General features: G+C 47.3%; 1 protein-coding gene across 5 annotated transcripts in view; it reads right to left on the reverse strand.

The window, feature by feature from the left end:
* Positions 1–14,816: 14,816 nt before the first annotated feature.
* The window catches only part of TMEM131L (transmembrane 131 like), a 161,996-nt gene continuing 160,554 nt past the window's right edge, over positions 14,817–16,258 (reverse strand). For all 5 annotated transcript variants that reach the window (XM_082611150.1, XM_082611149.1, XM_082611148.1 and 2 more), the window contains 2 exons: positions 15,933–16,072; positions 14,817–15,225 (listed from right to left, as the gene is read on the reverse strand). In XM_082611150.1, the coding sequence (XP_082467276.1) occupies positions 14,950–15,225; positions 15,933–16,072 (416 nt within the window). In that variant the 3' untranslated portion in view covers positions 14,817–14,949. The remainder of the gene's footprint in view (positions 15,226–15,932; positions 16,073–16,258) is intronic.

Genomic DNA, 16,258 nt, shown 5'->3' on the forward strand with positions numbered 1-16,258 from the left:
TGTTTTAGCATAAATTTAGTTCCTACCATGGATCAAATCATATCATCCTTGTGCATAATGAGAATTGGAACTCAGTAATAAACTTATGACAGAGTTTTAGTTGCTTTAGACTTTTCAAAACATATTATATTTAACATGTTATATTTAATGAATAATTTATTATAGGCAAGTATTTCTCTCTTAAGTTAAACAAAACAAAGTTCTCTTCCATTTATTCGTTCATCCAATAAATATTTATTGAGTGCCCACTATATGCCAAGCAATGCTGGGGAATTAGAAGTGAACAAAACAAATCTCTGCCCTCATGGAGCTTAATTCTTGTCAGGTGGGTGGGTAGGCCAACATGGCGGCATCACTGGGTCCTCTGCTCAGGGTCTCATCAAGCTGAAATTCAGATACTGACTGGGGCTCTCACCACAGCCTAAACCAGGAAAAGAGACACTTCCAATATTTCTCAGGGTTTTGGCTGAATTCATTTCCTGAAGCCGTGGGTTGAGGATTTGTTTCTCGCTCAGGGTCACTGTTGGCTCCTAGGAGCCATGTGAGTGTCTCCAATACAACGATTTACTTATGACAGCTGATTCTTCAAAGCCGGAGGCATAGACAAAGTCTGCTAGCAAGACAGGGGTCTTATACAACGTGACATGATTATAGGACCGACACCCCATCACATTCACCACATTCTATTGGTGAGAAGTAAGTCACAGCTCTTGCCCATATTCAAGAGGAGAATATTATACAAGGGCATGAACACCAAGATTTAGGGATCGTGGGGACCAGCCTAGGGTCTGTCTGTCACACTGGGACCCAGGATGAGTCCAAAGGGGCCAGTTGTTGTGCACAAGGGAAACTCTGGAACATGGCCCCATCCTACATGTCCAGAGGGCGGAGAGATGGAAATATTTGGTGAGCAACATTAATGACCTCCACAAACAAACATGTAAATATACAACATATCAAGTGATAATAAATACTGTGGAGAAAATAAAGTAGTGTAAGGGGAGAGGGATTGATGGCCTGTGGGAATGGGTATCAATCAGGATAGCTCAGGTTATGCTGCTGTAACAAACATACAGAGACCACTGAGGGTCCAGACAAGTCTCCAGGGAAATTTTGCTCTAGGTAGTGACTCAGCAATTCAGGCTAATGTAAGCTGCACCAACCTGTGGTCAAATCATCTGGAACATGTGGTCTGCCCTCTCACTGCAGAAGGAAGCAAACATCGATATTATACATTGACTCTGAAATGCTTCAAACCAGGAGTGACGTGACTTGTGCTCAAATTCATTATCCAAAGCTTCAAAAGTTCATAAAAAACAGAAGTAAAACCTATGCAAAACTTAAGTAGGAATTAGTAACCTCATTTGTCTTGCAGAACTAAGTTAAACTAAGCTTTGCTTGTATGATGACTCAGGAAATTCTCAAGTCTAATCTCCATCTGTGTTTGATTTTAACAAAAGCGATAAAGGGCAAGGAAGTACAGTCTCCACATGGGCGATAAGGTGAGACCAGGATAGAAGCCTAAGGGGAGAGAGGGAGTATCATGGGGACATGTGGGGAGTGAGTGTTTTGGGTGGTGAGAACAGCAGGTGCAAGGCCTTGGAGGCAGAAGCTTTCTTGGTGCCTTTGAGAGACGGTAAGGAGGCCAGTGCTTGGAGTCAAGTGAGAAAGAAGAGCCGTGGGGGAGACGGGGTGGTGGGAATCATGTCACGCAGGCTCTTGGGGGTCATGGCTCTCACGTGTCATGGAAAGCCACGGGTGGGTATGGAGTGCACGTGTGACACGAGCTGACATATTGAAAGTTCCGGCTCCGGTTGCTCTGTTAAAAATAGACTATCTCAACACCTTGTCATTCAAACCAAAAGCCCACACACTCCATAACCCAACCTTTGTAGGTGGGGCAGACAGAGCTCTCTTAAAGCTTGGCTCTCTCAGAAGTCACTTGTAATAGGTCTCTGGGTATTGGATCTTGGCATTATTTTAGGTACTCTTTCGGAATGTATCAATTCTCCATTTCACCTTGAATAATTACTGGGCAGAAGCTTCCTATCCAGTCATTCTTAGCGATCTGATCCCATTTGCAAATAGTCACCTTTCAACGATGTGCTTTTTACCATACCATGAGCTTCGGAGGCTCTGTAGAAAACAGAGAGAGTAGGTATTTGGTTGTCTCTTTCTGAATCCCAGGCCGAAAGACAAGCCTCTATTTGAGCATATGCCCTTCGGTGGCACAAGGGAAGAGTATGAGACAAACGGCCACGCGGCGCCTGTTAAAGCTTCTCCTGGAAACTAGCACAGTCACTCTGCCCACATTTCACAGCCAAAGCAAGAAACCCGGCCAAGCCTGACAATGGGGCGTGGAGTATATCCCAGCCACAGGGGGTGCTGTTCAGAGACAGAGTGGATATGATCTACCTCGGTCACTAGATCAAGTCAGTCTGGTCTGAGATCCCTTAGGAGGTCTTCAGCTTAGAAGCGCAAGTTCCAGCTGAGCGTGGGGCTCTTTGGGGAGGAGGAGAAGGCGGCCGAGGGCCCAGTCACGCTGACACTCACTCTCGGAGGAAGAGTGGGGCCAGGAAGAGGAGCGGTTGTGAGGAGCAGAGAAGCTCCGGGTCACAGCGTCTGCGGCAGGAGAGGTTCACGAAGACAGGTGGTCTGCAGGAAGTGAAGGTCATTGCCTCAACGAGAGACGGCCAATCCCACTGGGGCTACCTTCCAGCCACTGAGCTCCTGCTTCAAGTCACCAGGATATGATAAAGGCAGCAAAGCCAAGTAACGTCTGCAACTCAGCCTCCAGCTTTCGCTGGTGTGAGCTTTTCAGTCCCATCACACTTTGCTGTGCACAGGTCACTGTCATTTGTTGGACTGCCGTGTAGCACCTCCCAGGGGCCAGGCACCTCACTGAGGTGGGGGGAGTGGGGGGGGAGGTGTGATTCAGGAAGGGGCACGAGGCACTTGTATCAGTACATATGCCGAAAGCAGGATGCCCAGTAGGAAGATGTCTGAGGAAAAGGAAGCCTTGCCCTGTGCCCTGTATCCTGCTCAGTGGCTGAGGTTAGGTGGGGACCAGCCTTGGTCTCTCCCAGTCCTAAGTTTCCTTGACCACACCTCTGTATTAGGCCAGCTTTTCTCACAGGAATGACCTGAGAAAAACAAAAGGCAACAAAACTTCAGTATTTAAAACATCGTGTTTTAGCAACAAGGTGGGGCTATTCCACAGTTTATTCTTTTGGCAACAAAACACACAGCTGAGTCTTCCCCTGGCTGACTCATGGCTGCTGGCTCGGCTTGGGCTTAATATCACATTAAAGACCCCAGTGGTCATGTTCTCACCTAGGGTGATCAATTATCCTGGTTTCCTCTGGACTGTCCTGGTTTTAGCCATGAAAGTCTCACATCCTAGGCAACTCCTGCATCCTGGGCCAGCGGGGTGGCTGATCACCCAACTCATCCTTTTTTTTTTTTTAATTTTTATTTATTTTTAAATTTTTATTGGCATATAGTTGATTTACAATGTAGTGTTAGTTTCAGGGGTACAGCAAAGTGAATCAGTTATACATATACATATACCCATTCTTTTTTAGATTCTTTTCCCATATAGGTCATTACGGAGTATTGTGTAGAGTTCCCTGGGCTATGTAGGTCCTTATTAGTTATCTATTTTATATATAGTCGTGTGTATATACCAATCCTAATCTCCCAATTTATCCCTTCTCCCCCTTTCCCCCCGGTAACCATAAGCCTGTTTTCTAAGTCTGTGAGTCTATTTCTGTTTTGTAAATAAGTTCATTTGTATCATTTTTTAAGATTCCACATATTAGTGATATCATATGATATTTGTCTTTCTTTGTCTGACTTACTTCACTCAGTATGACAATCTCTAAGTCCATCCATGTTGCTGCAAATGGCTTTAATTCATTCTTTTTTTATGGCTGAGTAATATTCCATTGTATATATGTACCATATCTTCCTTATCCATTCATCTGTCGATGGACACTCAGGTTGCTTCCATGTTCTGGCTATTGTAAATAGAGCTGCAATGAACACTGGGGTGCCTGTATCTTTTCGAATTATGGTTTTCTCCGGATATATGCCCAGGAGTAGAATTGCTGGGTCATATGGTAGTTCTATTTTTAGTTTTTTAAGGAAACTCCGTACTGTTCTCCATAGTGGCTGCACCAATATACATTCCCACCAACAGTGCAGGAGGGTTCCCTTTACTGCCCACTCTCTCCATCATTTATTGTTTTTAGATTTTTTGATGATGGCCATTCTGACCGGTGTGAGCAGATACCTCATTGTACTTTTGATTTGCATTTCTCTAATAATTAGTGATGTTGAGCATCTTTTCATGTGCTTCTTGGCCAACTGTATGTCTTCTTTGGAGAAATGTCTATTTAGTTCTTCTGCCCATTTTTTTTTTTTTTTTTCTTTTTGCGGTATGCGGGCCTCTCACTGTTGTGGCCTCTCCCGTTGCGGAGCACAGGCCCCGGACGCGCAGGCCCAGCGGCCATGGCCCACGGGCCCAGCCGCTCCGCGGCATATGGGATCCCCCCAGACCGGGGCACGAACCCGTATCCCCTGCATCGGCAGGCGGACTCTCAACCACTGCGCCACCAGGGAGGCCCCTGCCCATTTTTTGATTGGGTTGTTTGTTTTTTTAATATTGAGCTGCATGAGCTGTTTGTATATTTTGGAGAGTAATCTCTTGTCAGTCGCTTGGTTTTCAAATATTTTCTCCCATTCTAAAGGTTGTCTTTTTGTCTTGTTTATGGTTTCCTTTGCTACTCATCCCTTCTAGTGGGTTCCCCAAAGAACTGCAGGGTGCTGCTGTGGCAGATATGTGGATTTTAGCATCAGGTAGACCCCAAGTTCAAATCTTTGTGTGTGCTACGTCACTTCCAAGCTGTGCGATCTTAGGGAAGTTACTTGTTATTCCAAAACAGAGACAGTATTTACCTTGTGTGATGTGTTACAAGGTCTGTTACAAGGTTCTCACCTCACCAGTCACCGTGTCCCCACCACTCACGTTCTTCCACGTTACTGGCTTCTGTTCTCTTCCTCAAACACGCAAAGCTCTCTGTCACCCCTGTGCACTTCCTGGTCCCCTGTCAGGGAGGCCTGGGTATTCCCAGACAGGATCCTTCTTGTCATTCAGGTCCCTGCTTACCTGTTCCCTCCTCATGAGGTCTCCCCTGCCCGCTCACTCAGGAGTCCCTTTCCCAACACTCGCAGGCACTCTTTGTCTTCTCCCTGTTTCATTTCCTTCCGAGTGCTGACCATGAGCTGGAATTGTCTTGTCTGTTTATGACGGGGGCAGGCAACCTTCTAAAATGGCTCCCGAAGGCCCCCACTTCCTGCTACTCATCTCCTTCCCTTGAGTGGGGGGCAGGACCTAGGGACTTGCTCCTAACAAAGAGAATATGGCAAAGTGATGGCAGGTCACTTCTGAGATTATGTCCTAAAGGCATGACTCCTGGCTTCCCTTTCTCTTCCCATCTCTCTCTCTCTCTCTCTCTCTCTCTCTCTCTCTCTCCCCCACCCCCGCCCCACTTGCTTGTTCTGCTGATGCGAGCTGCCCTAATGGGGAGGTGCATGTGGCCAGAAACTGAGGCCAGCCTGCAGTCAACAACCAGCAAGACACTGAATCCTGCCAACAACTACATGAATGAGCTTGGAAACAAATTCTCCCCCAGCGGAGCCTTGAGGTGTCTGCAGCCCTGACGGACACCCCAAACGCAGCTGTGAGAGAAACTCTGAGACAGAAGGCTGAGCTGTGCTGATTCCTGACCCGCAGAAACTGTGACATAATAACGGTTGTTATTTTAAGTCACTAAGTTGGGGGTCATTTGTCAGGCAGTAATCAAGAACTAACGCAGTGATGTATCATTTTTTCCCCCTCTAGCTTATTAGCACCCTGGTAGAAGGGAGCATGCCTGCCTTGTTTACTGTGGTATGTCCAGAGCACAAAACAAAGTGTGGCACATAATAGCTGCTCAATTTTATTGAACGAGCAAATCATGAGGACACGGGCTGCCTACAGGGCACGTCAGGACAGATGAAACAAATATTTGTTGAATGACTGAGTAATTTAGTGGCCAATTAAACGTGAGGAGGGTTGGGAAGAGATAGTGTCTGGGCTGACTTATCTGTAACTATCAAGTGCCTAGGCCCCTACTGTGGACTCAGAAGGTGGTAAATGAATAAGTTAGTAAATGAACAAACTCAGGCGTAGATTTAAGTTAGGGATAGATTAGAAGTGATAAGTTTCATGTTGACACATTGAGAAATATCGGTAAAATGTCTAATAGGCATTCAGAAATAAATCTAGCTTTTCATAGAATGTTAGATGAGAAAAGCAATTCACAGAATAGTGTGTATATCCTATTTTTGTAAAAACACATATACACAAGTCTCGAAGGAAACATACCGAAATGCTGACTGCTGCTTTGTGGGCGGTAGGATTACAGTGATTTTCCTTTTTCTTTTTTTCCTTTGCTTATCCATATTTTCTACAACAGACAGAACAAACAATAAAGGTATTTCCACTTATTCTTAAAAAGTTGAGAAACAGCCACGATGGATTTAAGTCAGTACCATGTAAGAGGTCATTCCCGGGGTGGAGAAGTAACCCAGTGAGAGGGAGAAGAGAGGATTATAGTTGCTGTGGGCAAAACCCCCAGCATTTGTAAAGCAAGATTTCTGGTCGGGTCAGAGAAAAAGCATTTGGTGTTGACTGTCAGCAGCATGGCCACCTCCTCTGCGGCCAAGCTCCCTCTGCCTGCCCTGACAGCCCCCTTCTCTGAAACATGCCTCAGGCCTGCCTTTCAAATCCATTTTTGGCCACACCCCAGCCTAGCCTGTCTTTTTCTCACACTTGCACGTCTACTGCTTCCTGCTAGCAACCAGCTTTTCCCAGCCCTGGAGGCTGTCTCGCATTTGACACCTAGAATAATATCCCATAATTGGGTTTTTTTTGGTTCTTTTTTTTTTTTTTTTTTGCGGTACGCGGGCCTCTCACTGTTGTGGCCTCTCCCATTGCGGAGCACAGGCTCCGGACGCGCAGGCTCAGCGGCCATGGCTCACGGGCCCAGCCGCTCCACGGCATGTGGGATCTTCCCGGACCGGGGCACGAACCCGTGTCCCCTGCATCGGCAGGCGGACTCTCAACCACTGCGCCACCAGGGAAGCCCCCCATAATTGTTTTGATCATCCTTCTCATTGTAGCCTGGGCATGAAATCGTGAGCTTAAGACTGTTTCAGCCTTCATGTCATCCCCAGTTGAACTTGACCAGACTTTCACTTCCCATCAGGAAGTGAAACATAGGAAACCAACCTGTTACCTCCAGTATAACCACTATCCAGTTCTCTAAGTTCTGTTTCGGAATTACTCCAGCAATGATCCCTTTCTTGGCTACCTGGGTTTCAGGCCTACTAGTTACTCTGGCAAACTGTTTTTGAATAGCTATTCAGGAATTGACATATATTTGTGCCTGTAACCTTAAACCTTATTTTTCTGAAGTAGAAGCAACACAGGGAGCACACACTGTGTTGGAGGAGCCAGGTTGGGCTCCTAGGGCAGACACAGGCCGCAGGGACTGTGGGCTGCATCTAGTTCCCCAGGATGTGGAAGCCTGTCGGCGTGGGTGCCGGCCGGGTACCACACGGAACAAGTACCCAGCTTTGAGGAACTCCCGGAACGGCGGGGCCGCAAGTCCCATTTCCGCTGGCACTGCAGGGCCTTCTCCCCACAGGGAGGCCCAGGCCTTGTTGGCTGTGTGGGGTTTAGACTCCATAAACCTCTCCAACTAGGGGGGAAATAAAGAAACCTTCTCCAAGATTGTACAGCGCGGTTACACATTAGGAGGGCTCAGCGGCACCCGCTACCGGCTGCTCGGACACGTGAAAGCCTCTCTTTCCCCGAGTGGGGCCACGTGGCTGGTTCCTGCCAACCAGCTGTAGGCGGAAGTGACGTATGGGCGTACTGTACGTCACTGCCAGGGCCAAGCCCGGAAGAGTAGGCTGGGTTTTGTCAGCCCCTCCTGTGGATGTAAACGGGGAAACCGTTTGCGGAGATGGTCAAGTCACAAGAGCACAGTGGCCTCGATACTGAGTCCCACCCGAGGACAGTTACCCTGGAGTGTCATTAGGGCCTGTTTGGGGATCCGTTTGTTTCTGCAGCGTAACCTAGCCTTTCCCAACTAATACACAACCATCTCTGGATTTTGACACATTATTCTGATTTAATGAACTTTTTTAATTAAAGAAGGAAGGCAAACAAGTGGTTGGTTTCTTTTCAGCAGCACTGTGGTTCAGGAATACGTGATGGATTGGGGGACGTGGCCTAACCCAGGGCTGCTTGCTCCTTTTGTGGCAGGAATTGCTTTTCATGTTGAAATAGACTCAGTGGTCATGTTTCACGCCAGCGTTGCAGCCCACCCAGTCCTGAGGTCACGGCGCTTGGTCTGTTCCTTCCATTTTTTAAACATTGTCAGTAAGTTCTACATCTACAGCGAATGAATAAACATCCAATTGGAATAAACATCCATCCAGATGAAATGACACTGGGTAAAGTTTTTGTTTGTTTTCGGTTTCTAAAGTAAGAGTTTTCCTTTATAAATACTACATACATTCTAGGTAGACAAATAAATACATTTTATTTTACTGACATCTTCTCCATACTCCAGCGGGAGTATTATGTTGTTCAAATGTCTGGGTCACACAGAAATAATTACTTTGAAATGTTAATTAGAGTTTGCATAAATATTATATGTATCTTTTTTAAGTTGTATTTAAAAGGTTATTTTTATAATACTTGCCCTGTATTTTAACTAATTATAACTAGACTGCATTGCATTTTGTATGTTGCCTATACGAGTGTTTAAAAACATTCTTATATGCCTTTAATCCTAGCCCAAGTAATTACTACATACCTCATTTTATAGGATTTTTATTAGGGAATGCTTAGTGAAAGTTTCACTTTGCCTTTGCCTTTAAATGATGTCCTTTTATAGCGTAATATAAACTTTATTAGGACTTTAGCATTTGTTTTTAACATACTTACTTTCACCATTGTTAAATAAAATATATTTTCCCTTAAGATATAATTAAAAGTTTTGGGAGGAGGTGGAGTGTTAGTAATTACATGCTTATATAGACAAGACCAAAAAAATATATCAACACAAAAACTGAAATGAAAATCACTCACAGTCCCACCCACCAGATGGTGCATCCTCCCCCTGCCCCAAATTCAGTATGGGCTCATACTGCGTATAAACTGTATCCTACCTCTTTCATTGCCTATGTCATTCTCTTACAATGATTTTTAGAGGCTTCCTCATATTCCAACATCTGAATGTACTGTAATTTAAACCTATTCCTATCGTGGAACATTTATTTGCAACTCATCAGTGTTCTAAACACTGTAATGAATCTGCTCGTACATCATAGTCAGAATAACAACCCTGCCCCAAGGATGTCCACATCCTAAACCCTGGAACCTGTGAATACGTGACTGCATAGCAAAAATATGTGACTTTGAAGGTATGATTAAGTTAAGAACCTCGAGATGGGGAGTTAATCTGGGTGGAGCCAATCGAATCAATTACATGAGTCCTTAAAAGAAGAGAAACTTTCCCAGCTGTGGTCAGAGAAAAAAGATGTGACAATGGAAGCATGGTCAGAGGGCTTCCACGTTGCTGGCTTTGAGGATGGAGGAAGGGGGCCGTGATCCAAGGAATGCAAGCAGCCTCTAGAAGCTCGGGCAGTCGAGAAAGGAGCAGATTCTCCCCCAGAGCCCCCGCAAAGGAACACGGCCTTGCCAACACCTTGATTTTAGCCCAGCAAGACTTGTGTTGGATTTCTGACCTACAAAACTGTAAGATAATACATTTCTGTTGTTTGAAGTCCCCAAGCTTGTGGGAACTTTTTACAGCAGCAATAGAAAACCGATTTTTGTGCACAATTTTTTTACTGTTTTCCTTGGGAGTCAATTCCTAGAAGAGTTTTCAAGGTACCTAATACACATTGCCCACCAATTTACCATCTATCTCTTCAACAATGTACAAATGCCTGCTTCACTTGCCCCTTCCCACCCTGAGACTTAAGTTACTATGTATCCTGTTGTTTCATGTCCTTTCATTTAAATTGATGATAGTAATTATATGGAATACTAGAAGTAGCCAATTGAGGGTTTACTATGTGCCAAGCACTATCTAAAAACTCATTTATTAAATCTTCCTAGCAACTCTATGAGGTATGTTACCATTATTATCCCCATTTTACAGAAAGAGGAAACTGAGGCACGGGAAATTTAAGAATGTGCTAAAGCTGGAGTTAGACCCCATGAAGTCTGGCCCCAAAGGGGATGTTATTTGATGAGTCTCCCATTAAAATCAAAGCTCCTGATAGGCAGGGTCAGCCTCTACCACCTTACTTACTCTAGTGATCCTCAGGTTTTCCCCGGTGGTAACATAATCCAATGTAGTAACAGTTGTCATGAAGAGTTCTGTACATGGAGATTGGAGATTGGCATGTATGTATGTATGTGTGATTAGTATGTAAGGAACTGTGGTAATTCTCCTGCCTTTGCTTGTGGTCAGCCACAGAGTAATCGAAGTATTCCCTAATTATTAAGACTCACTTCCTTTTTTTTTTTTTTTTACATCTTTACTGGAGTATAATTGCTTTACAATGCTGTACTAGTTTCTGCTTTATAACAAAGTGAATCAGTTATACGTATACATCTGTTCCCATATCTCTTCCCTCTTGCGTCTCCCTCCCTCCCACCCTCCCTATCCCACCCCTCCAGGCGGTCACAAAGCACCGAGCTGATCTCCCTGTGCTATGCGGCTGCTTCCCACTAGCTATCTATTTTACATTTGGTAGTGTATATATGTCCATGCCACTCTCTCACTTTGTCCCAGGTTACCCTTCCCCCTCCCCATAGCCTCAAGTCCATTCTCTAGTAGGTCTGTATCTTTATTCCTGTCTTACCCCTAGGTTCTTCATGACATTTTTTTTCTTAAATTCCATATATATGTGTTAGCATACGGTATTTGTCTTTCTCTTTCTGACTTACTTCACTCTGTATGACAGACTCTAGGTCTACCCACCTCACTACAAATAGCTCAATTTCCTTTCTTTTTATGGCTGAGTCATAGTCCATTGTATATGTGCCACACCTTCTTTATCCATTCATCCGATGATGGACACTTGGGTTGCTTCCATGCTCACGCATGCCCCTCCCGCTCATTCCTTTCCACACACTCCTGTGTATCGGGCACTACACCAGGCACCAGAGACAATACTGAACCAGACGAGAGAGGAGGGCTGTATTAGCGTTGATGCTGTAACACAGACCCCACACAGCAGTAGCCAAACAGGAGAGAACTTATGTGTCCCTTCCCAGTGCAGTCGGAGCCCAGGGCTGTGAGGGCAGGTGCCTCTGTGGTGTCAGAGACCCAGGTTCCTGCTCTCTTGGTGCTCTTCCGTCCCCTAGAGCAAAGTTCAGCAAACTTGTTCCGTAAAGGACTGGAGTAAACAGTTTAGGCTGTTCCCTGTTTGGTAGAGGAATGAGCAGTGGCTGTGTTCCAGTACGACTTTATCCACAAAAACAGGCAAGAGGCCATGATGTGCAACCCAAACCTGGGCGTCTTGTCACTTCTCTCATAAATAGACCTATTCTGCTCAGGTCTCTGCCGTCCCTCCCACCACGAGGGGTGAAGTGCCCCTGTCCGTCCAGGCTCAGGTGCCTGTAAGTGACACCCAGGGCCCCACCTGCCCCCTCTCTGCCCGGGCCTCGCCCTCAGCACGCAGCAGGCCCAGCGCTCTCCCACCTTGGCCTCGTGTCCCCGTGTCCAGCTCCCCACAGCTGGCCTTCTCCACTGCCACCTCCATCTCCCGTGTCAACTGGCTGCGGCTAGAACAGCTGAGGACACCACAAGGGTCATGGGCTGGATGCAGCCCTCAGGGATCCCTCATCTGACGGGTCCCCCAGCCTTTGACCCAGCCTGGGCCACTGCCCCCACTCTGGGCCTCTGACCTCCTCAGCGATTCCGACTCAGTCTTCTCTGCCGCCGCCTCCTCTTCTAAACACGGGGGCCCCTGGCTAAGTGCTCAGGACCCTTCTCCTCCCCGAGAGGCCCCAGGCACTCCCATTGCTCTAGAACCATCTGGAGGCCGAGGATGGACGCCCCCCCTGGTCGCCAATCCTGAACTCCACCGACCTTCAGATTTGTCGGGGCCACAGCCTCCGTGCTGTCTGCACTTGGGTATGAGGCCTCCCACACCGAATAGTCCAGCACGGACCTCTCGACCCCTGGCTCCCAACCAGACCCTCCCCCCGTCCCGGGGCTCTTCCTCTCGGTCAAGGGCATCAGCAGGACCCAGCTCTCGAGGCCCAGCAGGGCCGCTGGCCTCCCTACGCCCCTCCACCCCAGCCTGCTGGCAGCGTCCTGTCACCCGATGCTGCAGGCGACTGACTGCCGGGACTGTCCCTCCCGCCCCGCCCCCCCAGGACCGCTCTCCATCCAGCCCTCAGTGTCTCTGACACTCAAATCAGACGACATTCCCTCTCCCTTAAGACACCCCAGTGGTGCCCACTGCCTTTCCCATCCTCTCCTCGGAGGCCTACGAGGCCTTAGGGAGGTGGCCTCTGCCCGTGGCCTCTGTGCCTGTGGCCCTGACTCGCGGGGCCCCAGCCGCCCTGGCCTCCCGCCGCAGAGGCTTTGCCCTCCTCTTTCCTCTGCTGGAGGCTCTGGCCCGCTGATCTGGGCGCAGCCGGCTTTCTCGTCACCTAGGTTGTACCTCAGATGTACCTCCGCAGGGAGATTTCCCGATACCCTAGGTACCCCTGCCACCTGCCCCGCTGGTCACGTCAGCCCTCGGCCTCTCACCGCTCGCCAGGACCCGAAATACTCATTGAACCTTTTGCTTGCTTTTTCCCTGACCCTGCTCCTGGAATGTGCCAGCAGGACCTTGTCTGTCCCGTCCTCTGCTGCACCCACAGCTCCTGAACAGGTCCCAGCTCCTGGGAGGTGCTTGGCAAATATTTTTAAATGAATAAAAACTTCCAGTTCCCCCATCACTGGTTTTAGTCTTATGGCTGAAGATAATATTCCAGCTAAAGCGCAGACTTTTACTTTCTTTCGTATAGAGTGGAATAAAAACTTGTTTTGGTCTTTCCTGATGGGGAATTGAAGGATCAGTGAAAGCAGGAAAATAAATTAGATCAATAATCTGAGCAGAGAGAAGAACGTGCATCTAAATGTCTCAGACTCTCTCTGGTGGGGAAGTTTTGAATTTGATATTGAAAACGCTTTGGGGCATTTTTCATCAACCTAAATTATTTTACTTTGGTAAAATACACATAACACAAAACTTACCATTTTAACCGTTTTTACCTGTACAGTCTAGTGACATGAAGTACATTCACAGTTATGTAACCATCACCACCGTCCACCTCCAGAACATTTTCACCTCCTCACACTGAAACTCTGAGCTTATTAAACACTGACTCCCCATTCCCCTCCCCTTCAAGCCCCTGGTAACCTCTATTCTACTTTCTGACTCTGAATTTGACCGCACTAGGTACCTCATGTAAGTGGAGTCATACAATACTTGTACTTTTGTGATGGGCTTATTTCACTCAGCATGTTTTCAAGGTTCACCCATGATGTAGCATGTCAGAATGTCCTTCCCTTCTAAGGCTGAATATCCCATTGTCTGTATATACCACATTGCTTATCCATTCTTCCATCAATGGACATTTAGGTTGTTTCCACTTTCTGGCTACTGTGACTAGTCCTTCAGTGAACATGGTGCACAAGCATTTGTTTCAATTCTTTTGGGTCTATACCTAGAACCTAAATTACTTTTCAGCATTATTCAGTACTGGGGATGGGGGATTCCAAGTCGGTAGCCTGAGAGCTTTCCAGTAGCCGTGCATGCTCGGAGGTGCTCCTTGCAGGAGGGCAGTCCCAGGTTACAGTACACTCAGCCTTCGTCCAGGGTCCCACACAGCCAAGGCAAAGAGAAAGAAAAAGCAAGTGAACCCAGCATTCCACTCAAAAATCTCTCCCACTTCATTTCCAATAAAGACAAAACAAAATGTAAAAATAAGACATTTTTATTAAAAGCTGAAATGTTTTCAAAGTTTATACATGCAAACAGATAATTCCATCACATGGATTTCTAAGATCACTGACAGGCCGATACAAACCAGCCTAGCAAACACGTGCCAGCACCCTAACCCGCTCAGTACTTGTATTTGGACTCAGCCTGTTCACTCAGAGGGAAACTGGACACTTACCAGCATGTCCCTACTGCTGTTGTGCCCCGGTGACTGGCCTGACGGAGGGGAGGGAACATCCCTGTCACGCGGTTGAGCAGAACAGTGCTGGGCTCTCTGCTCCACACCAGCAGCCCTGCCCACCAGGACTGGTCCGTCCAGGCAAGTGACTGGCAGCTGGCTTCCCAACACTGGAGGCTCGTTTCAATCAACGGAGCACTTGAACCAAAATCCTGGCTGCCTGAGCCACAGGCCCATTACAGCAGCATCCCCTGGAATGCCATCTGATCAAAGTCACTTTCTGCAAGCTCCCGGGGAGTCCGATGCCCGCAGAGTCCGGTGCCCGCGGAGGGGGCAATCACTGCAGTGCCTTCTTTCTCAACTCTTACCTTCTTAGAAGCCGCCCTGGTCCTGATTTAAACATTTGGCATGTCTGACACGCTTCTTGAGTTATGAAGTCAGGACACACGGATGCTTCGTTTCTATCACTGATTTGTGAAGGATTAAAAACAATAGAGCACCCAGATTTCATTAAAAAATTTATTTTCATATAAAAGTGCCAAAATATCCACCAACGTCAATCTATGTCAACAACCAGTTTACGCTAGTCATCAAAACACAAGCCTCTTTATTCACATTGTTCAAAACTCGAATCTTTTTCACACGTTCCCACAGTAGCTCGAGTCTCTAGACAGTGGGAAGTTTGCGTTCCTGTTCGCTGTGCTAGTCCATATGTCCAGGTCCATATAGGCACGGAATGGGTTAAACCCAGGGTAGTATTCCTTGCACATGACCGCCTGGTTTTCCATGTGAGTCGAGTGTTCCGTGGTGGGGTTGACGGGGCAGCAATTTTCATACACGTCGCTTTGCGGGGCCCAGATGGAACCGAAAAGTCCAGACATCGGAGACAAGCTTCGGGTGCTCGTGAGGTAGGGCTGAAGGATACATGAGGAGGAGAAAAAAAACAACAAAAAAGAGATGTTTAAAAAAATAAAGAAGCCTTAGAAAGGCAACGGTAAGGTTGCCTGTGTACCCGTGGCGACCACAGCGGAACCAATCCAAGCTACCTGGACATTATCACACTGTTCTCAACCACCTGGGTGGCTTTAATTCCATTTTTCTCAAACAGAAGGTCATGAAATTCCCATCAAACTATTGATAGGTAAACTTTTTTCAACCCAAGGAAGGACCCACAGGTCGAATGCCCTCTATTTGTAAAAAAGCAGCAGAGTGGGTGTCAGAGAAGCACAGAGGGTGTCCCCAGGCAGGAGAGGCAGGAAGCCCTCCAGACCTGCTGCTGACACTGCCTGACCTTCCTGGAAGGTTTATCTCATCTCCTCCCACAGATGAAAGGTCAGCAGGGCCACAGGAACACAGCTGCATCCCAGAGGGCTTCCTGGCCCAAGTTCAATGTCATCGACAACCATCTCTCCTCAGTGTGGTTGGGGGCGTCTTGGCTGCTGGTGTCTGCAAGCCCCCGCCCATCTGACTACGTGTGAGCCCCCTGCAGAGTGTGGCTGGTGACCTAAGGGGAACAAGCCGGGCTCTGGCTGATCTGAACCCAACCCTAAAGCTACAGTGAGACCAGGATGAAGCAGGCCCTGGAAAGAACCCAGGCACAGCAGCACCAGGCGGCACTGACCGGAGAGCTGATGAGGCCGGCGTGTCCCCAGGCGGTCGGCACGTTTGGGGGGTTGTTCCAGGCAGACTGGGAGCTGTGGTCAATGAAGTCTGTCTGAACTTCGGCAGGACAGGGGAAGCCATTGGGGTAGTTAATGTTTTCTACAAAGAATGGGAGACATCGACAGAGGTGAACATTTTTCTGGAGAGAATGGAATTCTCACTCTCAGACAAAAAGCTCTCAAGGCCTTACTTACAATACAATCTTTAACATTGACAAGTTAAAGATAAACATAAAATAATTACTCCATGACACATACCACCTGGGAAGCCCTCAGGAAGTTCTTC

The sequence above is a fragment of the Mesoplodon mirus genome, assembly GCF_964341445.2.
Source record: "Mesoplodon mirus genome assembly, chromosome: 2".
Lineage (NCBI taxonomy): Eukaryota > Metazoa > Chordata > Mammalia > Artiodactyla > Ziphiidae > Mesoplodon > Mesoplodon mirus.